Source organism: Hyaena hyaena, unplaced genomic scaffold, assembly GCF_003009895.1.
Source record: "Hyaena hyaena isolate Hyena2069 unplaced genomic scaffold, ASM300989v1 scaffold_150, whole genome shotgun sequence".
NCBI lineage: Eukaryota > Metazoa > Chordata > Mammalia > Carnivora > Hyaenidae > Hyaena > Hyaena hyaena.
The window spans coordinates 1,581,111-1,608,732 of record NW_024080782.1 but is presented as its reverse complement, the minus strand read 5'-3'; the positions used below and the strand labels follow the sequence as shown (position 1 = coordinate 1,608,732).

Here is a 27,622-nt window from a genome sequence, read left to right as displayed (position 1 = left end):
TCTGATACCAAGCTGACATGGGGAATTTATTTTGTAGAAAAGCAACATCTAGAGAATGCCACAGACAGCCCTAGTAGGTCTAAAGTACTACATATAAACATGATAATTGCTCAAAATGACAACACTGAAGCACTGAAAGATACCAAAGTACTTTCTGAATCCACGCAGTCAAATTATACTCAGAATGGTTTTCATGTCCTTCCCAATCTCCAAGTTCTAATATGCTGACATTTGGCAAACCAGATAACCAGAACAGTCGATGGCCAAGTTTTCTGGCCACACATGAACTTCCTCATACTCATCCGGCATATCTCCTACAAATATTTTAAGATTCCAATTTCTTGGTTAAGCTATATATGCATGAGTTCATTAAATATACTTAGACTTCTCTATTATACAAAGTTAAATGTACAACTAAATTAGTAAAAAGTGCTCACTGTGGTTTATTTTAGTCTGACAAAAATGTTTATGAATGTGTACTTTATTCTAATACTGCTTTTTTTAATTCAAAAATTTCCTTCTCTTTTATAACCAGTTTTATGACTTTTATGGGTAAGAAATCCATGCCTTCCTTATTTTTATATTCTTCTCTTTATTCCTTAGCTTAAATTCAGTACAAGCTTTATTGGTATCTTAGGCTTTGGGTGTGTCCTTGCTCTCAACACCAGTTCTTCAGAGGCCTAACCCTTAGCACGGGGCTTACTGTGTTAAATTAGTTCTAGAAAAAGGATTCAAGACATTTCTCCTGAAATATATAGAATACATCATGCCAAATCTCTTGTTTATACAATAAACTGGTAAAACTGGTAAATTGCACATATAGCTCATATTCCCAAAATAGAATAACTTAAATATTAAAACGTACCTTTATGTTACCACCAAAGTTGACCTTATAAGCACAACAAATGGAAATAGTCAATTAAAAAAAATCACAAAATCCACTAACCATAAAGTCTGCATATCACAGCATATGAACTCTCATCTCCCTATGACCTATTCAAACTAGACAGCAATATTTTTTAAGCTACTCTAGCATTTATGCCCTAATTAGAAATTTATACGAAACACAATTTTATGTTCAAATATGGAAATAAGCAACATAATTCCAAAACCCAAAAGTATCCCAGCATTCTGTAAAAAGAAATATCCCCAGCGGCTACATCCATGGTCACTAGCATCATTATGCAGCATCTCAGGTACCTTAAAGGGGGGAAAAAAAGAGCAACGTTTAAGTTTTCAGAACCACAGAGTTGTTTTTATATGACTTATAGGGCAGTAATATTAGCTGTAGATATAGCTGGATATATACTGAGTTGACTCCTGAAACTCCTTAAAACAGGATGTGTTGACTCTAGCTAACAATGCCACATAGCATTTCTCAGCAGTTTATCTTTTTCAAAGTTTATTTGAGAGAGAGACTGCGTGCGTACGTGAGCAGGGAAGGGAGAGAGAGGGAGAGAGAGAATACCAAGCAAGCCTCGCACTATCACACAGAACCCAATGTAGGGCTTGATCCCATGAACCATGAGATCATGATTTGACCTGAAATCAAGGAGTCAGATGCTTTACCAACTGAGCCACTCAGGCGCCCCTCCCAGCAGTTTAATTAATAATGATTATTCACAGTAAGCTCAACAAGCCACAATCTGTATCAGTCCAGTTTGCTCCACTATTAAAATGAAGAACTATACTGATTACTCTGCCTCAGTTACTGTGTGTAGCTAAACTGTACATGACATGTAGCTTACCTAAGTTCAGAGATCTGGGAATTTTACATTATCTAAAAGTTCAGCAATCAGATTAATTGGGATTGTTATGTGGATTTTGGTGACAAAAAAAAAAAAGGTAACTCCTTTGTCCATTAATAAGGAACTCATGAGCATTCTGAGGTATATGCCAACAAAAAGTGGCACAGGCTGGGTTTCCTACAAATCTATGCATGGTTCAATACCTGATTACTGAGATTCTACTTTCAAGAAGACACATCAGAAAGGGGTAGATATTTCTGTGTATTCTCATACATATTAGGCAGGATGTATGTGTTTATGAGCAACAATCCGAAAAGATAAACTCTAAAAAGCCTGCATTTTCTATGTTACCTTACTAAAATATAGACTCCCTTACCACTACTGCATTTAATCTAAAGCATTTCTATTAATTTTATTTATTTATTTATTTTAAAAGTAAGCTCTATGCCCAATGTGAGGCTTGAACTCACAACTCTGAGATCGAGTCACATGCTCTACTGACTGAGCCACCCAGACACCCCCTGATCTAAAGCCTTTATAAAAATGAAGTTTCACTGAACACTTTCTCTATTTTATCATTCATCAACACTGTCATTAAACTTCTTAAAAACTTACCATATCAACCAGAGCCACATACATGAATAAGCCAGCAGTAAGTGCAAATATCCACATAGAAACATTTTCGGCATAATGACCAATGAAGATTCCCGTTGCCATTCCAAGATACGCCAGCATGGCTGACAAAGCATTATAAAGAACAGCCTGCTTAACAGTCATGCCAGCCTTGAGTAAAACAGCAAAGTCACCTTTAATAGAAAACAAAAAGGGACTAAGTAATGAAAAGTGACTTTTAAGACACAAACCCAAGAAACTTCCCAATTTATGAAATTCTCTAATTTTTTTTGAGGGGAAAAGAAAAAGCAGCAAACTGAAGAATTACCCAGGGGTAACAGTGTTAGTATAAATCATCCTAACAGCTCTATAAATGAATATTTATTTAGAGAGCGAGAGAGAGTGAGTGAGCAAGCAGAGAGGGAAAGAGAGAGAATCCCAAGCAGGCTCCACACTGTCGGCACAGAGCCCAATGCTGGGCTCAAACTCACAAACTATGAGATCGTGACCTGAGCTGAAATTAAGAGTTGGATGCTTAACCGACTGAGCCACCCAGGCCCCCTAAATTATTTTTTCCTGTTTTTGTTATGGCTTTCACTTCGTTGATGAATGATAAATACCATGAGCCTACTATCTGTGGTCTTGCACTGTCTTCAATAAGCTTGTAACTGGCCACCAAGAAGAGGAGGGTGGACAACACACATGAAATGATGAGCATATGATAAAGGCAACTTATAATTAAGAGCTAAAGTGTCTAATGTTCTCATTATAAAAGGAGAAAAAAACAAATTAAGATAGGAATAGCTGAGAGAGGCTTCAAAAAGCATGAAGGATCTAGAATGTGGAACATAAACCAGATGCTGAGGATTACAAGCACTGAGTAGGCAGATGGGAGGCCTTGTGAATGGCAGAACGCATGCCAAGGAACAAAAGTGAAAATGGCATCACAGGTGTGTGCAAATACGTGTCTATAAAAAGAACAACAAGCACATGAACCGGGATCCAGAACAACTGTGGGAAGGTTTTAAGTCCTGGTGACAGAATAGAAAAATATTCAAAACAAAAGTCATCAACTTCCTTTTTCTTCAGCTCCAATGAGTCTCTTTGGCAACTTATCTCTGTGAACAGAAGATGACTCTTTTGATTCCTGTGGTCTTATTCATATTGTAGGTATGAAGATAATGATCACTGATGTCACCAGTATGCTGGTAGGGAAAGGGGACATGAGAGGAGGCCCAGGTTTCTCTCCGGCAACCCCAAATGGACAAGTGTGTAATTATACTTGTAGGGCCAGAGTTTTGGCTGGAAACAAACTAGTACTCAGTAAGAGGAGAAAGCTAGCCAGGTCAGCGGACTTCTAAGAAGGCATCAAAGTTAGAAGGAAGCTTGCCGAAACGCTCAACAGCAAAAGCTAGCGACACGAGGATGCTTTACCCTGCTGGAAAATGCCATTGATGTGGTTCTCTTACCTAATTCATGAGGCAACTCGTGACAAAACACAGCAACAGATGTGCTTAAGCCACTCGATAAACCTTCAGTAAAAGCAGCCCCTGGGTAAAAATCAGAGAAAGTTTGGCTACATTATTTTGTGTTTTTTTTTTTTTTTTTTAATTACCAGCTTACAAAATGAGGTAAAAGATCTGAACTATATTCTGGTTGTGAATAAACAGAACTTTCTCAGCTGCACTCCATGTCTCCTTTACAAGTAATGTTAGACTACATTCAATTAGGTTTAAGTTTCCCAGGGGAACATAAGCAGGTACGCTAGAGAAGGGAAAGTTCTACTATGCCTCACAGTGATTACAGGATCTTCTCACAGACCTAAGAAGTAACTGCAACCACATAAAATATTTATGTAAGAAATAAACTGATTTAAAAGGTTTGAAAGAAAACACAGCAGTCAAGAGTACAGATATGTTTCACTGGCCTCAGAAGAATTCACTATGGAATTAGACTTGTTTACATTCATCCTTTTTTGTCTACCAAGGACAATCTAACACAAGGAGCTCCCACCATTTTAAAAGCTAACACTACATGTAACTGACTGCTTATAAAGTGTGACTGAGCACCTGCACGTCCTTCTTTGCTGCGTGCACAGGACATATAGGAGGAAGAGCACCAGGCTTCCAGGGGGCAAAGGCCAGGGCTCATCTCTGCCTTGCTACAGAAACACACTGCTTCCTGGGGCATGCCGTTTGCCCTGCCAGGCCCCAGATGCCTAACGCGTACTTGTTTCCATCACTCCTTCCAGCATCAAGTTACTAAAATTCGTAAGTATTCTAGTATCTCTAATTGTGACATAACAATTTAATAGCAAAAACTCTAGTTTTTTGGATAAAGATTGGTAACTGAATTTATGATATGCCATGATGATTTTGGTATAAAAGATGATGAAGATTCTCTTCCCTTAATACGGTTTATTGTATAGATAAGGGAACTTAAATGTAAAACAAAAACAAAAACACATGCTCTGTACACGTTAGACCTTGATCTTAAGACTGCAAATTAAAATAACTTTTGATAGTTATAAGTTAGGTAATGGGCTAGGCAGTCTGTAGCACTTAACCTTACTGAACATTTATTGGAACTTCATTGTCAAAGTAGCTACAGAAGAAATAACATTTTGATAATCTTAGAAGTTGACAGCAGTATCAAAATCAACCTATTCTTTGTTAAAATTGGACTGGTATTTAATGTGATGTTTCCAGAGTCAACCAGTAACAAGTAAATGTACAGATGCGTACCAATTGCGAGGCCGTCGCTGAAATTGTGCAGGCCGTCGCCCATTATCACCATCCAGGCCAATGTGGCGATGCCGGCATCTTTCAGCTCCTCCCGAGAGTAACGCTGACTGTGGCTGTGGGGGTGGTGGTTTTGGTGGTGGTGGTGGTGGAGAATATGATGGTAGTCATGATGGTGGTGAATGAGATCGTCTGACTGGCCAAGCGTATCATGGAAATGTGAGTGGCATTTATTCTTGCACCCTCGGGGTACGTATTCATTATAGACTTCTTGAGGATGAGCATGAGCTATCATGACCTCTTCTTCTTCCAAGATTGCTGGTTGTTGAGAATCAAAGTGGGAGGGCTCCTGTGAGTCTGCTCGTAAATAGCCTTCAGGCCCTAGGTACAAACACAAAGGACATTGGGACAGAGTCAGAAAGCTTTGCTAATGTGCTGTTTCATTAACACTGTTTCATTCAACACATTTCAAACAGTCCCACTGACAAAGTCAAAAAAGATCTTAGAGCATGGCAAGTACTACACAGAGTGCTGTTGATGAAAAACATCAACAGGCTTTATAGCGACATGCAGAAGAATGAACCTGCACCACTTTCTTACATCATACACAAAAAAAACCCTCAAAATGGATAAAAGACTAAGAACTTACCAAACTCAACACCCAAAAAGCAAATAATCCAGTGAAGAAATGGGCAAAAGACATGAATAGATACTTTTCGAAAAAAGATATACAGATGGCTGACACATGAAAAGATGCTCAACATCACTCATCATCAGGGACCACAATGAGATACCACCTCACACCAGTCAGAATGGCTAACATTAACAACTCGGGCAATGACAGATGTTGGTGAGGATGCAGAGAAAGAGGAACCCTTTTGTACTGCTAGTGGGAATGCAAACTGGAATAGCCAGGTTCCTCAAAAAATTAAAAGTGGAACTACCTTATGACCCAGCAATTGCACTACTAGGTATTTATCCAAGGGATACAGGCAGCTGTTTCAAAGGGGGCACATGCACCCCAATGTTTATAGCGGCACTATCAACAAGACCCAAAGTATGGAAAGAGCCCAAATATCCATTGACAGATGAATGGATAAAGATGCGGTGTGTGTGTGTGTGTGCGCGCGCGCGTATACACATATTATAAAATATATGGAATATTTCTTGGCAATCAAAAAGAATGAAATCTTTTCATAGTTGCCATTTGCAACTATGTGGATGGAACTGGAGGGTATTATGCTAAGTGAAATTAGCCATTCAGAAAAAGACAAATACTGTATGACTTCACTCAGATGTGGAATTTAAGGCACAAAACAGATGAACATAAGGGAAGGGAAGCAAAACATAGAATTGTATTATATGCTAACTAACTTGGATGTAAATTAAGAAAGCAAGATAGACAATAACAGATGTCAATGAATTTTAAGAAATTAAATTGACACATAGATTAAGAATGAATTTTAAACTTCAGCCTTCAATAACAACTGCCCAGAGTCTCCCTTGATTTCTTCTGCCTCCTTACATTGGTTTTTTCTTTTTCAAGCTTTCATTTAAATTCCAGTTAGTTACCATACAGTGCAATATCTGCCTTCTTACATTTTTGAAAGATGACTGTTTTCCTGTTTATAAAAGCACCACATACTTTTAATCCTATCATCCAATTTCTTCTGTTTTGAGGGCAAAGTTCAAGGAAAAACAAGTACTCGATTCGAAATACAATGATCACCAAGGACCATTTACTATCTACTTGTGCAAAGAGAAGTAAATTGCAACAATAAAGTTTTGTTTTTTTCCCTTTGTCCTGTCCACTGATAAACACTTTTCTTGGGAACATTCCTGACATCGTGGTCCAATTGTAGGGCAGCTATTTCCGCTCAATGTTATATATTTCACTGGACTCCATTAAAAGGTTGAAGAGAGAAGCGACTTAAGAAAAAGAGCAAGAACATTTCAGTTACTCTTTAGAGAAAAAAACCATGTGAAAAAACAAAGGGTGGGCAGGAAACCTCACAAGCAGACAGTAGCAAAAAGGTAGTTTTCTCTCCCTTGTCAGTTGGCAGCTATGTAGTGAGCACCTACCCTGGCCAGGTACTCTGCTGGGCACTGGGGATGGAGTATGACAAAGTCCCTAACTTCAAGGAAGTTCTGTTCTTGTGGGGTGACAGCCATATTTGATAAGGAAAACACATGTATAAATAAGGTCATTTAAGGCACTAGAAAGCATGCAAAAAACCCAGAAAAGTGAAGGACAAAAACATGAAGGACAAAAAATGTGAAGGACAGTGACTGGGAGACTTTTGAAGGAAGGCCTCTGACCCCAAATGATAGGAGCAGGAATTTGTGTGAAGATCTGAAAGGAGGCTTCCAAGCAGAAACAGTGGATGCAAGGCTCTGAGATAAACCTAGTGTGCTCACAGAATGAAAAGGCGGCCAGTGAAACTGGACACAATGAACAATGAGAGCTGACAGCAAGGTCAGACCATGAAGGTCACAGCAAGGAGTCTGGCTTAAAAACTTACTCTTAACTCAATCTTTCCAACAAGAAATGCCAAGCTAACAGTCAAGTTAGGAAAAATAGTAACTTTACAGTGGAGCATATTAGGTGGCATATCACATCACTGAAAAGGATACAATATCACATTGTGGGATTTCTGCTCAAAATAATCAATCTAATCATAAAAAAAAAAAAAGAGAGAGAGAGAGAAACCCCAAGTGGGGTGCAACTAGATGCAATGTTTGATTCTGGATTATACTCTGGACCAATTTTTTCTTTTGGTGTAGGGAGAGCATAAAGGAATCATTAAGACAACTGGAAAAACCCAAGTGATATCTACAGAGACTAGATAATGGCATAGTATCAGCATTAATTTCCTGATTTCAGTAACTGAACTGTGGTTATATAAGACAACATCCTTTTTTCTTAAAAAACAGATACTGAGCATTTGGGGATAAACAGGCATCTCATCTGTAACTCACTTTCAAATGGTTTAGCAAAAAATGTGTGTATATGTGCTCAGAAATAGAATGATAAATGTAGGTAAAATAACTGGGGAATATATGAAAGAGATACAGAAATTCTTTGTATTTATTCTTGAAACTTCTCTGTATGTCTGAATTTACCTCTGTAAAAATAAATATAATATAAACTTACAATTAAAAAGAAAAGGTAGAAGGTATTTCAAAAGTAAAAAAGAAAACATTTAAAAAGGAACATAGTCCCCTTTCGTCCAGATAGTCCAAGCTGCCTGCAAATCATGGAGCAATCTACCACCTCCAGCCCTCAGATTTGTTAAGACTTACGATCATCTGCATCTACTTTCTCCTCATTCGTTGAAAGTTGAGATTCATACTTGGACAGCTGTTTCTTAATCTCCACATCATCATCATTTTCAGGTTTTTTCTGATTCTAAAATGGCAAGGGAAAGCAATACTTTAAAACAGTTGACTTGCTTATGTGTACAACTGTAAACAAACAGTTACGCGAAAGGTTCAGAAAAAGAACTTTATTGGTATGAAAGTCACCCAAAAGCAGGCAGGGGCTATAGTTAACTTATACAGCAACTAGTAGTGTGTTTTAGACATAATAACTTCTCAGAAAGGTGGAGCATCAAGGCTCCAATAATATGAAATGTTGGAAAATCACATAGTCCTTTTTCTCAATGTCCCCCAGGTCATCTACTTTAAGCGTGCTCTGGGAATCTGTTAGAAATGAACAATCTTGGGCCACACCCAAGACCTAATGAATCAGCACAGCGATTTTAACTAGATGTCCAGATGATTCATACACACGTTAAAATTGAACTCTGCCTCAGGTTATCAATTTAGAAACAACTAGAGACATTTTCTCCAGCATTTAGCGATCTGCTAACCAACTGCTTGGTACTCTCTCCATTCCTCTTTTGGACACTGAAACCCCATACTTCCCATACTTTTTACAAACCAAAACTATACTGTGACACTTATTGTTTGCTATTAAAACTAATATACTTTGCTGTAATAAAACACCATTAACAAGCTCTCTTTTTTTTTCTTTAAAAATTTTTTTTTCATTTTTTTTTTTTTTATTTATTTCTAGGAGAGAGAGAGAGAGAGACAGCATGAGCAGGGAAGGGTCAGAGAGAGAGGGAGTCACAGACTTTGAAACAAGCTCCAGGCTCTGAGCTGGCAGTCAGCACAGAGCCCGATGCAGGGCTCGAAACCACGAACCGCAAGATCATGACCTAAGCTAAAGTTGGATGCTTAACCGACTAAGCCACCCAGGCGCCCCATAAGCTTTCTTTTTTTAAGCAAATCTCTATTGGTTAGTCTTATACTTATCACTGTTTTTTTTTTTTTAATTTAAATTCTTTTTTTTTTTTAAATGTTTTATTTATTTCTAGGAGACAGAGAGAGAGACAGCGTGAGCAGGGGAGGGTCAGAGAGAGAGGGAGTCACAGACTGAAACAGGCTCCAGGCTCTGAGCTGGCCGTCAGCACAGAGTCCGATGCGGGGCTCGAACCCATGAACCGTGAGATCATGACCTAAGTGAAAGTCGGACGCTTAACCGACTAAGCCACCCAGGCACCCCAATCACTATGTTTTTTTTAACCACCTCAGTACCACGCTTGAGATAATATCCTCACCTCTGAGCTCAAGCATAAAGGTCACGATTTGAACAATGGTGCCTGTGTATGATTTACTTATGTAGAATATTCAAAATGATGAAAACTGTCACACAAATAATAGATTTCTTATGTGCAGTACTTTTGAATATGACTTAATCACTACTGGACCTCAGATTTCTAAAATGGCAGAATATCAAACAGCTGTACATTCTTAGAGTATACATTTTTAAAGGCAAGCACACAGACACATCTTTTTTTTTTTTTTTAATGTATTTTTTATTTTTGAGATGGGGAGAGGGGAAGACACAGAATCTGAGGCTCCAGGCTCCGAGCTTTCAGCACAGAGCCTGATGTGTCATGAGCTGAAGTCGGACGCTTAACCAACTGAGCCACCCAGACACCCCTCATCTTTTTTTTTTTAAATGATTATTTATTTTGAGAGAGAGAGAGAGAGAGAATCCAAGCAGGCTCTGCCCTGTCAGCACAGAGGTGGACACGGGGTTCAGTCTCATGAACAACTGAGATCATGACCTGAGCCGAAATCAAAAGTCAGATGCTTCGACTTAGTTACCCAGGAGTCCTCACAGACATATCTTCATATTTATTCCTAGCTTAAAGCCTTAAACAGAGAGAGTACTTCAATATTTGTGACAAGAAATGAAGTTAGGATATTTTATATTACTTCAGTTAATGCTTTCTTATTGGGCAATGACTCACCCTAGAACCTACAGTTTAACCAATTCTTTCCTTCTGTAAGTATTTGGACCTATAATGTTCCCTATGCTAAGTGCTGGCAATACAGCATAAAACAAGATATACATGGTCTCCGTTTTCATGGAGTTTATCACCCACGGGGGGGGGGAGGCTGTACAGATACAATGAATAAACAATTCTTCCATTGCTATTTTCCATATGTTTTACAAAGGAAAAACACATAGTGCTATGAGAGTGTGTAACAAAACTCAACTAAGTGCCAGGTTTCCTTGAGAAAGTGATACTTATACCAAGACCTAAAGATAAGCAGGAGTTTGTGGGGGGTGGGGTGGTTGTGGAGCTGCAGAGGTGGATGCATTCCAGGCAGAGAAAACAGCAGGTGGGAGGGCCCTAAAACAGGAAGGCGCCAACCCCACCCCAGAAATGAAAGCACTGCAAGGTGGTTGGGGCTTTGTAGGTCAGAGATGGGGCTAAAGAGTAGGCTGGGTGGCAGAAAGAGACGTAGACAATGGAAATCAAGTTAAAAGTGTGGACTGTGTGTGAAAGTATCAAAAAGTCACTGGAAGGATTTTAAGTGGTGGTGTACAAATTCACCAGATTTCCATTTAAACAAATCAATTTGCGTCTTCTGCTCTGGACTGGGAGAAGAAAACAAAATAATGTAGACAGGCCAGTTAGGAAGTGACTGCTGACACCTAGGTAGAAGGTAAGCATGGCTTAGTCTAGAATGACAGCATAGAAGAGGGATAGAAACTGAAAAGACTCTGGATCTATTTAATAAAACTAGCCTGGATATGAGAATAAGAGAGATGTTATAGATGACTTTCAGGTTCCTAGCGTGAGCAATAACCTTCACTGGTAGAAAAAAGGTTTTGAGGCCGAACTTATTATAAAGACAAGTATGAGATGTAACCCTAGTTTGCATATAGAGATTTCAGATTGACATACATGGTATGTATGATATGTGGAATCACCCAGAGTACAGAATTGATGTCTTAAGGAAAATGCTAGATAAAATGTCCTATTATGAGGTTGAAGAAGCTCTCAACACTCACCATATAATGAAGTTTTTGTTTTTATTTTTTTAGAAAACAAATATAATTTAAAGCTGGTAAACAAGTAACGTTAAGATTTGGATGCCCTTGACAAAAGATAAACTTGATACATTCTAAAAAAATAGAGAACATGTAACATTTGCAAAACTCTTACGGGAAATCTGTCTAGAAATTATGCTTATTTGCCATTTAATGTTTCTTATACATTCAACAAATATTTGTTAACTACTTATTATGTGCCAGATACTGTTCTAGGCATTGGAGACATGGCAGAGGTCCTGGCTCTTAAGAGCTTATATTCCAGTGGAAACGATCTTAGAAAAGGTATCACCAAACTTTTTTGACTATAAGCCAATGTAATATATACATAGTAAAAGACATAATATATCATAAGATTATTGCTGCATTTAAAAACGTTGGTCATGGGGCACCTAGGTGACTCAGCTAAGTGTCCAACTCTTGATCTTGGCTCAGGTTATAATCTTATGGTTTGTGGGTTTGAGCCCCACATCCGGCTCTGCTCTCATGGTGCAGAGCCTGCTTGGGATTCTCTCTCTCCTCTCTGACACTCCCTACTTGTATTTTCTCTCTCTCTAAGATGAGGAAACATACAAATAATTTTAAAACATTGGTGATGACAGAAGACTGATTTCACAACTCACTGAGTTATAACTTAGAGTTTGAAGATAATTGTTCTCTATTAAATGAGAGAACCTACTTCTTAAGAGTCTCCCATTAAAGAGTACCAGATTAAAGAAAAGGTATCTTTAGGCAAAATTTGAAAACTAAACTGAAAGTAGAATGTTAAATAAATGATGGCATTTGAACTAGAGAGACAACAATACAAATAGACCTCCAAATCCCACCCCCATCAAAAGAAAACTGAAAACAAAAACATTTGTTTTTTTAAGGAAAGAATTCCAGAGAATGTAAACAAGTAGGATGTATCCTCAAATTAGTCACAGGGAAGCGCCTGGCATGGTAGGAACATGGAAGATGACTCCTGCATTAAGAATGAACAAGTTATTCTTATTTCCCTTCTTTCCACTAAATTTAGGTCCAGCAAGGAGAAGGTTCAAAATTTGTAACTTGAGAATTTAGTGGCTGTCTTATCTATTGGGTCAAATATTCACAGGATGAAGGAGGCATGCTCCTGTTCATATGTGCACTTGTTTCCCACAGGGAACTCAGTGTTCAGTGAGATCAGCTATGTCCGTTTTCAAAGCTCTTCATGCCAGTTATGCTTGTTATTGTAATTGCACAATTTAATTACACACAGCTCAAATTGTGAAATGATGGTGAGAGTAGGTATGTCTATGAAAACTTAAGTTGAATGCTTTTGAAAGATTCAAAAGTTGCTAAAAAAACAAAAAAGACTATCAAGTTATATAAAGCAACAACTGCATAAAATTTTAAAAACTTACAAAACCTAGACTCTACTCTCAAAGAGCTTTACAAATGTATAACCTCTTGCTCAACTGGAGAAACTGAAATTGGAGATTGTGGATGAAGTTGCATGGCTATAGAAAAACAATGATCATACAGAACTTCAACTCAAAGAAAATCTTGGTCAACATCACATGACCAGAATATGAATGTTTTAAATTAAATTAAAACATCTAAGATGCGTACATGTCATTTTTAAGAGTTCCCGTTAAGACAGTCTTTTTGACTGGCTTGCCTGGTCACATCAGACAAGAGGTGGCAGAGAACCAGAGGTGACTCATGGGGGCTGTTTTTACCAGAGGTAAGGAGCCTACTGTTTGGCTTCATACTATTTTCTGGTGGCAATTTGCAAAGGACAAGACTATGAAAGTTACAAATCCTCTTAAACACAACAGAATATTTAGCTACTGGGTGAGTAAATTTAATCCCAGCAGTTAGTCCTAATTACCAATAAATACCAACAGTGTATCCACAATGCTTCTTTAAAAAACAAACCTTTACTGACAGGTATGACTGACAATGAAAACTGTACATATTTAAATATGAAATATGAAAACTGTATATAAATCAATGAATTTCAGTGTATATACCGTGAAACCATCTCCACTATCAAGGCCATAATCATGACGCTTCTGACCTTTAAGGCCCTGCTTGTGCTTTGTTTGGTCATTTGTACAGAGGTTCATTCTTTGCCTTTATTACCCTCTCCTGAGTTGGAAGGGAACACTGAAAATAGAGAACTCCAGGGTTATTAATAATATGAATGCCTCTGGGAACAAAAATTATCTTAGGGTACTGAACCCCTCTCGAATGAAGATCATACCCCCTGGGCAAGCTCAGCAAACAGTCTAGTTAGAGTACTACTGAAATAAATGTCTGATGTAGAGTAAGTACACAGTACTTTTTCTTACCTTTTTCTTCTTATCTTTAAACTGCTTGATCAATGTGAGTACATGTTCAACAAGAAACATGAAATACAAGCCACCCAGAGCTGTCAGACCCTTCCATGTGGAATCAAAATAGGTACTTTCTTCTATGTTTTGAGATGACAGATGACTGAAGAGTGGTCCTCTCTTCATGTCCATTGCTGATTCTTCATGGCTGTGACTATGGTGGTGACTTGCATGAGACTAAAGGAAAGACAGTATTTTATAAATTCGTCAGTTTCATACATGTCAGAAAAACTGGCTAATAAGGTCAAATATGAAAATATTTACAATTAGGCTAGGGATGGGATACTTCAGAGCTCAGAGGGAAGTTTAATATATCAAAATGACCCACAGTCAGCTAGCAATTTAGAGCTTAATGTATCGTGTACTAAAGCACTTAACAGAGTGCATTTGTTTAGTGTGAAGACAGAACTCTTCCTTAACAACTCTCATATAGGTAATGGGTATTTTCAATGTCTGACAAGTTACCAGGGCCACAAACAGCAGGGAACTTCCAGATTTAATAGACAGACAGTGTTTACTGTCTACACTCCAAATTGAAAAACCCCACACTAGGCTCATCGCTGTGCTTACAAGAAGCCCCGTGTGTGTCATGGGCCCTGGCAGAGATCTGAGACCCACGTGCACGGCCTCAGCAGTCTGCAGCCGAGCGCAGTAGGAATTACCACGATGGCATGGTGGGGAACTGAGCGTGGTGCACACCAACTGACACAAGACGGGGGCTGGGTCACAGGGCCCCCTATGCATCAGCTGCCTGATGCAGCAGTATTCCAGGACAGTTGCCTTCCGGGCTGGGGAACCGATCACAGCAAAATACATGCAGTACTCCAGGAATGAGTTCTTTCTCCCACTTACCTGTAAACCTCTAAGGAAAACTTAAAGGATGAAATTCAATTATTTTAAATATTTAATGGAACTATTAAACTTTACTCAATTTCAGAATTTACTTATGTCAATGAATGTGAATCTCATAAATTTAACTCTCAAGGAAAATTTGTTCCTCGAGCACACAGAGAATCAGTTTTTATTTCTGTGGCAATTACACTAATGTAAGCAGATAATTCATGTTGCAATCTGTCATAGTAATAAAGCTGGGCAGAATTGGTCTCCTCTTATTAACTGGGTCTGAAAAGTTAAATTAGAATTTATTTAATAAAGTCCCTTTAAGAGAAAAGCAAAAAACAAACCATGAACATATATTCAGATCTAATACAAAAATGCAGCTTTGTTACCAGATTTTTAAAAAATTTTTGTCAAAAATATTTTTTAAACTTTTTTTTTAATAATGTTTATTCATTTTTGAGAGGGACAGAGTATGAGTTGCATAGGGGCACACAGAGAGCCAGACACAGAACCTGACGTGGGGCTTGAACTCACAAACATGAACTCAAAAACCATCAGATCATGACCTGAGCCTAATTCTGATGCTTAACCGATTGAGCCACCCAGGACACCCCTAAAAAAAATTTTTTTTAAAGTTTTATTTAAGTAGTTTCTACACCCAAAATGGGGCTTGAACTCATGACCCTGATATCAAGAGTTGCATGCTTTTCGGACTAAGCCAGCCAGTCACCCCACCAAAGATATTTTAAAATCAACTCTTCTAGAGGCACCTGGGTGGCTCAGTCGGTTAAGCATCCGACTTTGGCTCAGGTCATCTCACAGCTTGCAGGTTCGAGCCCTGTGTTGGGCTCTGTGCTGACAGCTCAGAGCCTGGACCCTGCTTTGGATTCTGTGTCTCCCTCTCTCTGCCCCTCCCCTGCTCATGGTCTGTTTCTTTCTGTCTCTCAAAACTAAATACACATTTAAAAAAATTAATAAAATCAACTCTTCTAAACCAAATTTCTAACCTCTTATGTATAACAACGTAAAGAATTCTAGTACAAACCAAATACATATGAATTTTTTTCAATGTTGAATAATAAAGAGGACAAATGACTGCACTTACATGTGGAAGGAGGTGTAAAAAAGCATCACCACTCAATGTCCCAACGGCCAGTGCCACAAGGAAACTCAGGAGAAACTTGAAAAATACCCGATTCATGAGAGGCACTAAGATAACTCCCAGCAAGGAGAGGAAACTGATGATGGAAATGGCTATAAAGCCACCAACCCAGGCTGCCAAATAAAACACAGCAAAGGGAAATTATGCTATTGTTAAACATTAAGAGTTTTTTAAGTTATTTATTTTGAGAGAGTGCCCAAGCACACGTGGGGACGGGGGGGTTGGGGGGAGGGGAAAGGGGAGGAGGGGAGGGGAGAGGGAGAGAGAGATTTCCAATTAGGCTCCATGCTGTCAGTGCAGAGCCCATTGTGATGTGGGGATAGATACGACAAACTGTGAGATCATGACATAAACCAAAATTGAGTTGGATGCTTAACCAACTAAGCCACCAGGTGCCCCCAGGCTGCATTTCTTTTTTTTTTTTTTTTTAAGTTCATTTATTTATTTTTGAGAGAGAGAGGCAGGGACAGAGACAGAGGCAGACAGAGGATCCAAAGCAGGCTCTGCACTGACAGCAGAGAGTCTGGTATGGGGGGTCAAACTCATGAACCATGAGATCATGGCTGAAGGCAGACACTCAACTGACTGAGCTACCCAGGTGCCACCCCCCTGCACCCCCAAGTTGCATTTCTTAAGCTAAAGAAATACAAACTCAGTGGAAGAGGGCTGTGGTAATAGTGCAATAACCAAGAAACCTGCTGCTGGCTCAAATCAACAATCTGACTGAACCCTCCTGGTAAAGAGCATAAGTCTAGTGGAAAGTTCTTCAGATGTGGGTGAAAGGAGGGGAAAACACTGTTACCAATGATGATTTCTACATCATTTGGGAACTGAGCTTTTGGACTCCCATATAGCTAAATCATAAAAGGGAGAAGAGTTAAAGAAAGAAAGAAAGAGAAACAAAGAAAGAGGAGGAAACTGGGGATTCAATAATTTCTTCAATGAACAAAGCAATTATTTTTTCACCATACTTTCTGAGCAATGCAGGTCTACAGTAGAGCTTATTCTAGTTTACTAATTTATTTTTATTTTTTTAACGTTTATTTACTTTTGAGCAAGAGAGACAGAGTGCAAATGGGGAAGGGTCAGGAAGAGAGGGAGACACAGAATCTGAAGCAGGCTCTAGGCTCTGAGCTGTCAGCACGGAGCCCAAATATGGGGCTTGAACCCACAAACTGTGAGATCACGACCTAGGCCGAAGTCGGATGCTTAACCAACAGAGCCACCCAGGCGCCCCTACTAATTTATTAATAAGAACATACCATAAGGCTCCTAAACAGCAGATATTAACTCTGACTTTCTGATAACAGTGTGATAACATATAAAAAGCCCAAATTTTGGATGGCCCTGTGGGATGACCTCACTTACAGTAAGTTTTTGTTTTTAAGGCCAGGCTAACCACTGGGGCAGAGAACAATTAAGGTAAGACTGAAAAATGAATGGGTTTATGTAAACACAGGGAAAAGGACAACAGAAATATACCTACTTGAAATTATCTTTACATAAGAAAGGCTACCCTACCTATTTGTAAAGAATAGGTCTTTGGAGGGATTTCAGCTTTCTTTTCACTCGTTGTATGAATTAGACACGACCTAGCGTCAATTTGATTGATGATGGCTGGGCAGAGATAGTTGAACTCTGTCGCATTCAGCAGAACCTGGATGCCCATGCCATGAGACGTGAGCAACTTGGACGCGTTGAAACACTGCAGGAAACAAAGCAGTGAAAGTCACCAGAAAGCATTCCCATTAGACAATCCAAAAAAATCCTCTGATGATACAACACCCTTTCCACACTGAAGCTACTCCTTTATTTTTTTAAGTCAACCCATTAGCATCAACTGTTGTTTCCAGTACTTTGGAACTTGCCTCAAGCTCCTTGGAGATACTGTATGACAATGGTGGGGTCCTGCCTCCTCTGCCTACTTGTTTGGGAGAAGCAGTTAAATCATCTAGAAAGCCCTGAGTGGAATAACCTTCAGGATAAATAGACATTCATAAGCCTGTTAACTCATTGTATAAACCTTTTAAGGAAATGAGCTTTAATTTTTGAGATGGAGTTCATTAGAGATTGAGAAATATGTTGTTTTAGTCCTAACGCTACCCTACTTGGCCTAAACAAGCCCAAGACATGTCACTCTTCCAGCAATGACTATACTTGCAAAACTTAGCTCAGTTCTGTCTATCTGCTTGGCAAAAGCTCTACAACAAGAGGATATTAAATTAGGTAAATTACTCTTGTGGAAGGCAAGGCTGGTTAATAAAACAAACCTGTACCAGCAGGCAGCTGTTTCAACAACTTAATTAGATGACAAGCTTAGTTTGAAGAGAATCCCCTCTAGGTAATCTAAACTCCCCTTCTCACAAACACACAAAATTGGCAGTAGCACCTGTTTCTCATCTTCTGTAAAGTTACTTGAAATTCCTACAGTTCCTTGGCCAATACTACTCGGAACAAACTTTATTACCGGTGTTGCTATGGGAATGACCATTAAGATTATTCTGGAATTGGTACAGTCATATGATGATTTGAATGAAGTACTCTTTGAGTTTTGCTCATTAATGGGTACCAACTAATTCTTTGTTCTTGACCTCTCTCAGCCAAGGAAAACTGTAGTCTGGAAGTCTAGTCTAGGAAAAACACATGAATTCAGAACCTCACTGCCCAGACTCTGGGTAGCTAAGACTTCACAAGCCATAGAGATCCCTATTTCAAGAATGTAACGCTATTCTTCTTGCTTTCTTTTGTGCCTTCAAACACACCTTTCCCTAAAACATGGCTTCTAACTGTTGCTTTTTAGAACTATTTTTTACTTTTTATAAACAAAATCCACCTTTAAAGACCTATTCCAAAAATAACTGCTTTCCACAGCCATTTTCAATTCTATTAGAAAATAGTTTTAGCTCCCAGCACCATTGTTACCAAAAAACTATCCCCCAAATTTTGTATCAGGAATGTTTATAACACAGTAGAGATCAGGCCTTTTGGACCAAGTGGCTGGATAACAAAGTAGATGTTCCCTTTTCAATAATTCATCATTTTATTTTTACTTTACAACCCTTACAACTAAAGATAGAATAGCAACTATGGGACAAACAAACAGGCATAAGGTAAAGCACTCATCTTACCTCCTGAGTATTTTCATTTGTGTTTCTGGAATACATAAAGCCTTTTCTGGGCTCACTCACAGATTCATTTGCTTTCCTACTGGCCAGCTGGCTCCTCCGGCCTTTTTCTGTGATACTGGGTGGGGTGGAACTGCTCACATCCTTGGGGAAAAGTTTTCCGGGTTTTGGAGTGTCTACTGTCTCTAGAGAGTGAGTTCCCTCAGAGACAGCGTTATACACAGTGGAGGTCACTTCACTAGCCGTAAAGCCATCTTTGTTTGAAGCACTCCTTCTACCATTAGCATGTTCTGATCGGTGAGATCCTTTTCCCTGGCTGTTTCTAGGATCTTTACCGGAAATCTCAGGCTCATGATCTGGGCAAAGAGCTTTCCGATTATTTTTACTGGAAGCAGCATGATTATGGTGAGAATGGTGATCATGGTCAGAGTGATGGTCGTGGTCATGGTGTATATGGATTTTTTTAATCTTATCTATGCCTATATTCTGAAGCAATTTTCTGAACCCTTCAACTGACAAGGAATTATTTTCTCCATAGCGATGGAAAAGCTGCTGTAGATGATGTCGCCGTGTGGTGACTGCCAAGTCAATGTTAATGCCAGATTCCCAATTTGTAATAATTTTCTCAGTGGTCTGAGGGAAAGCAGTTGCTGGTTCTAGTTCATGGAGGGGATTTGTGACTGACAGGGTGAAGGTCAGAATCAAGATTACAGATAAATTCCTCGCCATTGCACCTTCCTAAAGAAAACAGAAACAAATTTTTTTGCTTTCACTGTTAATTTGAATTAAGAACTTTCATGCTGAAAATTGATATTGAATAATCAAGGTTTACAAAGTATCATTTTGTATGATCAGTGTAACGCTACATACCATGATATATATGTATATATAAAGGAAATACATAAAGAATTCCAGGCCGTGCCCTTGCATTGCGAAAACACACGAAATAAGTGGAGAACAATTGAGTGCTAAGGGACCATAATTAGCACTGAGAAAGCAACAAGTATTGCGGAAACTGGAGAGATTCATGTGGTTGTAGCCATACCGACAATTTATTATGTAAGAACAATGATTCAAAATGAAACAAAACCCAATTATCTCTACCATCATTATTTCATAAAACAATCTTTTTAAAAATGTTTTATTAAATTCTGAGAGAGAGACAGACAGAGTGAGAAGGGGAGGGTCTGAGAGAGAAGGAGACACAGACTCCAAAGCAGGCTCCAGGCTCTGAGCTGGCTGTCAGCAGAGCCCAACGCAGGGTTTGAACCCACGAACTAGGAGATCATGACCTGAGCCGAAGTCGGACGCTTAACCAACTGAGCCACCCAAGCGTCCCCATAGAACGATCTTTTAACATCAGGGGAAAAAAAAAAAAAAGAAATGGCAATCTCAGAATAATTCACATCAGTAACTTTTCTTAACTGTAAACAAATCAATTTAAGGCTTCTCTCTCCCAATCCCACTCCTCAAAGGTAACCCATTTTGCCAGTTTCTTGTATCTCTCTTGGATATTTTCTATGCATAAACAAGTAGATGTGTCCTTTAATGACACAAATGGGATCCTTTTTCCCACTCAACAAATGGCACCTTTCGGTCTTGGTACATAATGATCTCATTCTCTTGAATGACTGCAAAATGACACCTCTAAGTAAATTAAATTTCATAAAAAATTGTTACGTTCCTATAAAACAGTAAAAATTTTATCATGGATTATATCACTCATTCACACAATAGTATTTGGAATGAAAGGCCTAACCTCCAAGGAAAAGAATCAAGTCGAGCCTTGGGTCACCTGGCTGGCTCGGTGGCTCTTGATTTCAGGGTTGTAGGTTTGAGTCCCACATTGCGTGCAGAAATTAAAATCCTAAAAAAAAAATCTTAAAAAGAAATCGCATTTTATGAAAAATCAGGTTGAGCCTTGAAAAGCAGAACTCAGTTAAACAAGGGAAGGTATAGTCGAGATAAGCAGATGGACTGGTATCTTAGGATCCAGCAGATGTCCTGCACCAATGATAGATGGTGATTGTGAGCAAGTTCATCTGCCTTCAGCCAAAGAAGGGGGGGGAGTCGGTTCTAGAGGTAGAGAGCAAGGACGGGGTAACTTAGCTTTACCACTTTCAGCGATTTCCTGCGCCAGGAAAAGCTGGTAATAATACACACTTGACAAATGACTGAAATCACAAGAACGAATGTATGTGGAAGCGCTCCACAACCGTCGTTTGTTGCACACGGCTGCTTATCAAACTGGCAGCACTGGAAAATGGAAGTGTGTAAGGCTAGACTCCTCAAAGAAGAATCTTCGCGGCCTTAACTTTCGGGAATTCAGTTAATATGCAAAGCACCAAGATTAAGAAATCATTCGCAGGAGACAAAGTCAAGGAGCAGAGTGGGTAGGGACAAGCACAGACCGGTGGCTCAGAGGGCAGCCCCATGCCTTTCTCCAGGGAGGATGCTTACTTACGGCGGTCACGGACCGGCCGCCAATTCTTCCCTGCAAGTCGGCGTGTGTGGAAGAAAAAAAGAAAGCCTGAAGACAATGGCCTGGAAAAGGGGGCGAGTGGAGAAAAGGGGGAAAAGGGGCACAAAACTGCTTCCAAAGGCTTTTGTATTTTTAAGCACGACAGTGCCTTCCTCGAATATGAGATGAACAGGACAGACCGTTTCCTCCGAAAAGTCCTCCGCTAGACTCCGAAACCCATCTATGCACCCGAAACTGGGAAGTCCGTTCTCCACGGACCGCGAGGTTCCCTTCTCCGCTGTCCCCTCCCGGACCTGCAGGACTCACCTCTCCGCGGCCTCGCCGTCCCACGGCCCGGCCCCGCGCGCCGGTTCAGTTTCCCGCGGGCAGTCCGGAGGGCTCGGAACCGGTCCGTGCTTCTCTCTCGGAAACCTCTACAGGGCGCGGAGAAGCGGCGGTCTCATCTGCCCGGCTGCCCCTCGGGCCGGGCCGGGGTACCGCCGCGCAGCCACGGGGAAGCCGCGCCCCACGCGCCTCGCCTCCCTGGAGCAGGACAATTACTAATTACCGCCGCGCGCAGCGCGCCGCCGCGAACCACCGCCTCCGCCAGCCATGACTGCAGGGCATGCGCAGTGCGGCCCGGAACCCCGTCCCTGGCAGGCGGATCCGCGAGTCCGCCTGTTCGCCCGCGCCGCGGGGGTCGCAGGGGCGGGTGATGCGAAGACGCGGAGGGAGCGGGCTGTGGGAGCCTGCACCAGCTGGGGTCCCTTACGTCCAGCCCCTTCCCGGCCCTACGCCGCCCTGAGGTCCGAGACTCGGTCTTCGGGTTCCCCAGCCAGCCTCCGTTCGCTGCTGGGAGCCTGGCCGTGAGGGGCAGTGGGACGTTCCTGGCGCTCCCGTGGCACACGAGCCCCGGGTCTTTGTGGAGGGTCCTGAGCTACTCCACACGGGTCTTCGTCCTGCGACACAGGCTTGTGCGCCGGGCCACGGTCCAGTAGAAGCGAGCTGATACCGTCGCCCAGACACTGAGGACCACTCGCGCCAGGAGAGTGGGCGGGCCCGGCGTGGGCGTGGCCGCCTCCGCCCCGCCCTCGGACGCCTCTGTAAAGCGGTGTGGATAACGCCAGCAGGAAAGGCCTCCACGCGGGTAGTTCCGCTCCGAGGGCGGAAGTGCGCGCCCAGGTCTCGGCCGCGGCACGGCCAGCAACATGGTAGCGCCCGTGCTGGAGGTAACTCACGTGTTTTGCTGCCCAAACCGGGTGCGGGGAGCCCTGAGCTGGAGCTCCGGGCCCGGGGGACTTTTGGCCTTCGGCACATCCTGTTCTGTGGTGCTCTATGACCCTCAGGTAAGAGAAGTGGCCGGACACCTGTTTCCATGTTGTTCGGGGGCGGAATCCTTTGGGTGCGTTATCCTTTGGGGGCGTTGCGGCCAGACTGTAGACACTCCTGCGGAGCGGCGGCTAGGGCGTGTGGGCGAGGGGTCGTCTTTGGGCGTGCTAGACTCACTCGTCTGGCACGCCGCTAGCCGGGGGTCACCATGTACTGCCGGTAGCCTCTTAGTTTCTCGTAGCCTCCCACCTGTCCCGTGCAGCCCGCCAGTGAATGACATTCCTTTCCGAAACCTTCCGTGAGAACTGCCATACTGTTAATGAGTTTGGGTTTTAAAAGATGGGCAGTTTAGGTTGGATGGAGGCCATGATCACAGGTGGTACTTCATTTCTGTATTTCAGATTTATTTAACAAATTTGTATTGGGTTTCAAAGAAATATTGTATTTTGACTTCGGGAATAGATATTTTAAAGAAGGCGCCAGTGGGTTAAAGGTCAAAGAGATTAGGAATCCTAAACAGTAGTGATAAGGCAGGAAATACATATTTTTGGAACTTCACCAAGTCAGTTGATTGTTTTTTGGTGCTTTAACCAGATTTTTTTTCTTTAAAATGTTTATTTTGAGAGAGAGAGAGAGAGAACGCACGCAGGGGGAGAAGGAGAGAGAGAATCCCTAGCAGGTTCGGTGCTGTCAGCCCCGGGAGCCCAAAAACAAGTTCTATCCCACCAACTGTGAGATCTGGAGCTGACCGGAAATCGGGAGTCCAGCGCTCAATCGACTGAGCCCCGCAACCGCCCATAACCAAACTTTCCAAGTGACTAGTTTTTGCAGTCTTAGCACAGTTGTTATGGCTCCATTCCCAGTGTCTAATTTTGGAGGACACAATTAGTATCGCTTCTCAAAAGGAGCCTCAGTATAAAAAGTAAAGTGCTAGAAATGAAAATGCAATGCAGGAGATAGTTATATGTACTTCTTATTGTACTGCTTTATTAATTTGATTAAAACTCCTATTTTCATAATCTTTGCATATTCAAATTTATACATCAAATGGTTGTATTCCTTTTCTGTATCTTGAGCTGGCTTGCTACTTCTGTCTTTGTTTCCTGTTGTCATGCATTCTTTTTTTTGTTTGTTTATTTTTGAGAAAGTGCGCACATGTGCTGTGGGGAGGGGCAGAGAGAAGGAGAGAGAGAATCCTAATCAGGCTCCTCCTTGTCAGTGCAGAGCTCAACTTAGGGCTCAAACTAACCATGAGATCATTACCTTATTGGAAATCCAGAGTTGGCCTTAACCAACTGAGCCACCCAAGAGAAAGCATGGGAAACCGAGGTAAACTTTACTGACACAGTCAGCCAAGGACTGACTCGGCTGTAGAGCACTATTTTTCTTCAGCCATTTAACGTATTTGTGCTTGTGTGTTCCATCACATTTTTACTTTTAGTGGTAGCCTGGTAGCCATGTGAGGGGATTTTAACTTACCAAAAAAGAAGTATATTGGGCCTAAAAAGTACTTTGTTTTGTTAAATATTGTTGTTTGGGCTCTAAATTAAATCTAGGAATATGGGCATGTCAGGTGCTAAAGTAAAGTTTTGGTGTGATATTCCACAGATTTTTGAGACCCTCTGTGCTAGCCCTGGACTGGGTGGTGATGACACAAAGATAATGGGTAATAATTCCTGCCCATCAAGGAATTCTTAATCTGGTGACAGAGACTGTGAAATACTATAAATTGTTTTACAACCTCAAATAACTTATGTGTGAAAATACTAGTTTTTGCATATTTGCATCTGCATTTCAGTTGGCATATAAGCAGATAGGAAGCTTGTGCCATTGACAGTAAATAGAGAAAGGGGCCCTAAAGAGGAAGGCACCGTAGTCGCAGAGTTAATATCTTCAGCAGCACATGAAGTAAAAAAAGAAAGCCCCAGGTGTGGAGGGATGTTGCTAAAAGTGCAGTCTGAGCAACTGCTGAGGACTGTACCCCTCCCCCCAGAATGTCTGAGGACCTTAGTTGTGGCCTGGTAACTCTGTTTGTTTAAGACTGATGACCCAACACCTGATCAGCCATGGCATGTAAACAGAGCCATGAATTTGAATCCACTAATCATGAATTTCTCTTTTGAGGGGATGTTTTGGGTCAATAAAACCCCCAGATTGGTACAAGCTTGGTAGCGGTGGGCCCTGAGACCTGTGGGAGCACAAGGAAGAGTTACCTTGTCTAGCCTGGGGTGTCATGACAGGCTCCCCAGGAGAGAAGGACGGAGGTGGTCAGCAGGAGCTAGCAGATAAAGACATGAGAGCTCAGTGTGCTGAGAACACAGAACGTCCGGCGTGTGGAGTGGTGAAAACGGCAGGCACACGTTAGCGTGAACGGATAGTTTAAGCTCTGATTTAGTTTATGAATTAAGGGAGGCGATTCCGTTTGGAGTAATCCTGAACTTTTTGTTAGCATCAAAACCGTTGATATCTGACTTGTATTAATTTATTAACTTCTCTCTAGAATAAATTGTAATTTACTGACTGGTGTTTTCTTTTGTAAAGGAAAGAGTTGTCATCACCAACCTGAATGGTCACACTGCTCGGGTCAATTGCGTACAGTGGATTTGTAAACAAGATGGTTGTAAGTATTCATCTGATATTAAAGGTGATCTCAGTTGTTTTCTAATAAAGTATGGTTAGTCATTTTTCTAAAAAGAATTACTTTTAGATGGTGCTTCCAAAATCCTTCGGAATTTCTTCAGATGTTTATATATACCTACTGTAGTTTTATGGACTCTGAATTAATTTTATATTCTGTTCCATAAACATTTATTGAGAGCATTCTAAGCCATGCACAAATGCAGAATTGGCTGAACAAGTAAGACTTTGTCATAATTTTATCTGTGACATTAAAAAAAGTTTAATAAGCCACTTATTTCAGTTGGTAATGCAGTATTAGTCACGTTAGGTCCATAAAAACCATTAAATAATATGAAGACGGGCTGTTGGTGCAGATATTAAAGCACAATTGTAATTACATTAATTGCCATCAAGTGACATCAAAGACTTTGAATTTCAGTATAGGGATTTATTATAAAATGTTAATTTGGGCTTGTATATTTTATCTTTCCTTTAAAAGTGAGGTCACGTAAAATGAATTGCTTGTGTTTCACTGTAATCTGTAACTATTATGTTAGATTTCCTAAGATTAGGGCTCTGCCAGTAGATAATTGATATTTTTTCTAATCCGAGTATTACTGATATGTAAAATTTTAACAATACGATTTCATATTTTTAGGAGCACCTGGCTGGTTTGGTTGGTAGAACATGTGACTGGATCTCAGGGTCATGAGTTTAAGCCCTGTGTTAGGTGTGGAGTCTACTTAAATAAAAAAAAATGTTCATGTTTAAAAAAATTTTTTCTTAATGTTCAATTTTGAGAGAGAGAGGGAGAGACAGAGTGTGAGTGGGGAGGGACAGAGAGAGAGGGAGACACAGAATCTAAAGCAGCGTCCAGGCTCTGAGCTGTCACCACAGAGCCTGACGCGGGCCTCGTACTTACGGACCAGACCACTGGACTGTGAGATCATAACCTGAGCTGAAGTCCTATGCTTAACCGACTGAGCCACCCAGGCGTCCATTCATATTTTAATTTTTTAAAATGTTAATGTTTATTTTTTGAAAGAGAGAACATGAGTGAGGGAGGGTCAGAGTGAAAAGGGGACAGAGGATCTGAAGCACGCTCTGTGCTCCATACAAGGCTCAAGGTCGTGCTCAATACAGGGCTTAAACTCACAAACCATGAGATCATGACCTGAGCCAAAGTTGGATGCTTAGCCGACTAAGCCACCCAGTTGTCTCCATTTCATATTTTTAAAATGTCTGATTTTTAACACGTTACTTTGATAGGCCTTACACTAATTCTCAAAATCACAGTTAGATAATTGGTGTATATTCTGTGATGCGTGAAGAAATTAAAGTTCACGATCACCGCTGACTGGCAGTAGGGTTTGCACATGAACCTCGGACTTCTGACTGTGGCTCTAATGTTCTTTAGACATCCCCCTGTTGCTTCCCCGAAATATCTTGCACATAGACCAGAAGAAACACATAAGTGGAAAATTATATTTGATTATTTCTCTCCTTTTTTGGTTGTTACTCCTTTTCCTTCTGTTACCTACAAGAAGTTTTAAGTGTTTAAAAGAGCTACTTTGAAATATTTGTCTTATTTCAAAAACATGTCATATACTTGATAGCAGCAGCTGAGTGTAAACATCCCATATATGTTATTCCTGCCAAAAATGTTTAGTGAGAATCTTACAGGAGGAAACAACCGGATGTATCCCTGTATCCCGACTGAGGATTTGTTTGCAAAACAACTGGCTGTGTCTCTCATTGCCTAAATAAAGGGGGCTGAGAAACTATTCTAGGTTAAAGGAGACTAAAATGATATGACAACAAAATGTGCAACATGTGGTCCTTAGGTTCAGGATTTATAAAAGTTATAAAAGACATTACTGGGACAATTCAGGGCAATTTAAATATGGACTATATGTCACATAATGATACTGTATCAACAATGAAAGCTTTTTTTTTTTTTTTTCCACTGTTTGGATCATTTTATTTATTTTTTAAAAATTTTTTACAAATAGTTTATTGTCAACTTGGTTTCCATATAACACCCAGTGCTCATCCCAACAAGTGCCCACCTCCATGTACATCTCCCCCCTCCCCCCTCACACCCATCAGTCCTCAGTTTGTTCTCAGCATTCAAGAATCTTTCATGGTTTGCCTCTCTCCCTCTCCCCACTATTTACCCCCTTCTTCTCCCCCATGGTCCTCCGTTAAGT

General features: G+C 40.7%; 2 protein-coding genes across 4 annotated transcripts in view; one reads left to right on the top strand and one right to left on the bottom strand.

Moving 5' to 3' along the window:
• On the bottom strand, nucleotides 1-22,461 carry SLC39A6 (solute carrier family 39 member 6). Of its 2 annotated transcripts, XM_039238885.1 has the most exons (11): nucleotides 21,792-22,461; nucleotides 20,763-20,883; nucleotides 19,007-19,741; nucleotides 17,400-17,583; nucleotides 15,822-15,991; nucleotides 13,835-14,053; nucleotides 8,405-8,510; nucleotides 5,105-5,482; nucleotides 3,830-3,910; nucleotides 2,364-2,554; nucleotides 1-1,200 (listed from the first exon to the last, which is right to left on the bottom strand). In XM_039238885.1, the coding sequence occupies exons 3-11, from the start codon at nucleotides 19,730-19,732 to the stop codon at nucleotides 1,048-1,050; spliced, it is 2,208 nt and encodes a 735-aa protein (XP_039094816.1). In that variant the 5' UTR covers nucleotides 19,733-19,741; nucleotides 20,763-20,883; nucleotides 21,792-22,461; the 3' UTR covers nucleotides 1-1,047. The 2 variants fall into 2 exon arrangements, with proteins under 2 accessions (XP_039094816.1, XP_039094815.1); XM_039238884.1 differs by lacking the exon at nucleotides 20,763-20,883.
• A 124-nt stretch (nucleotides 22,462-22,585) lies between these two features.
• The window catches only part of ELP2 (elongator acetyltransferase complex subunit 2), a 43,465-nt gene continuing 38,428 nt past the window's right edge, over nucleotides 22,586-27,622 (top strand). For both annotated transcript variants that reach the window (XM_039238883.1, XM_039238882.1), the window contains exons 1-2: nucleotides 22,586-22,810; nucleotides 25,335-25,413. In XM_039238883.1, the coding sequence (XP_039094814.1) occupies nucleotides 22,673-22,810; nucleotides 25,335-25,413 (217 nt within the window). In that variant the 5' untranslated portion in view covers nucleotides 22,586-22,672. The remainder of the gene's footprint in view (nucleotides 22,811-25,334; nucleotides 25,414-27,622) is intronic.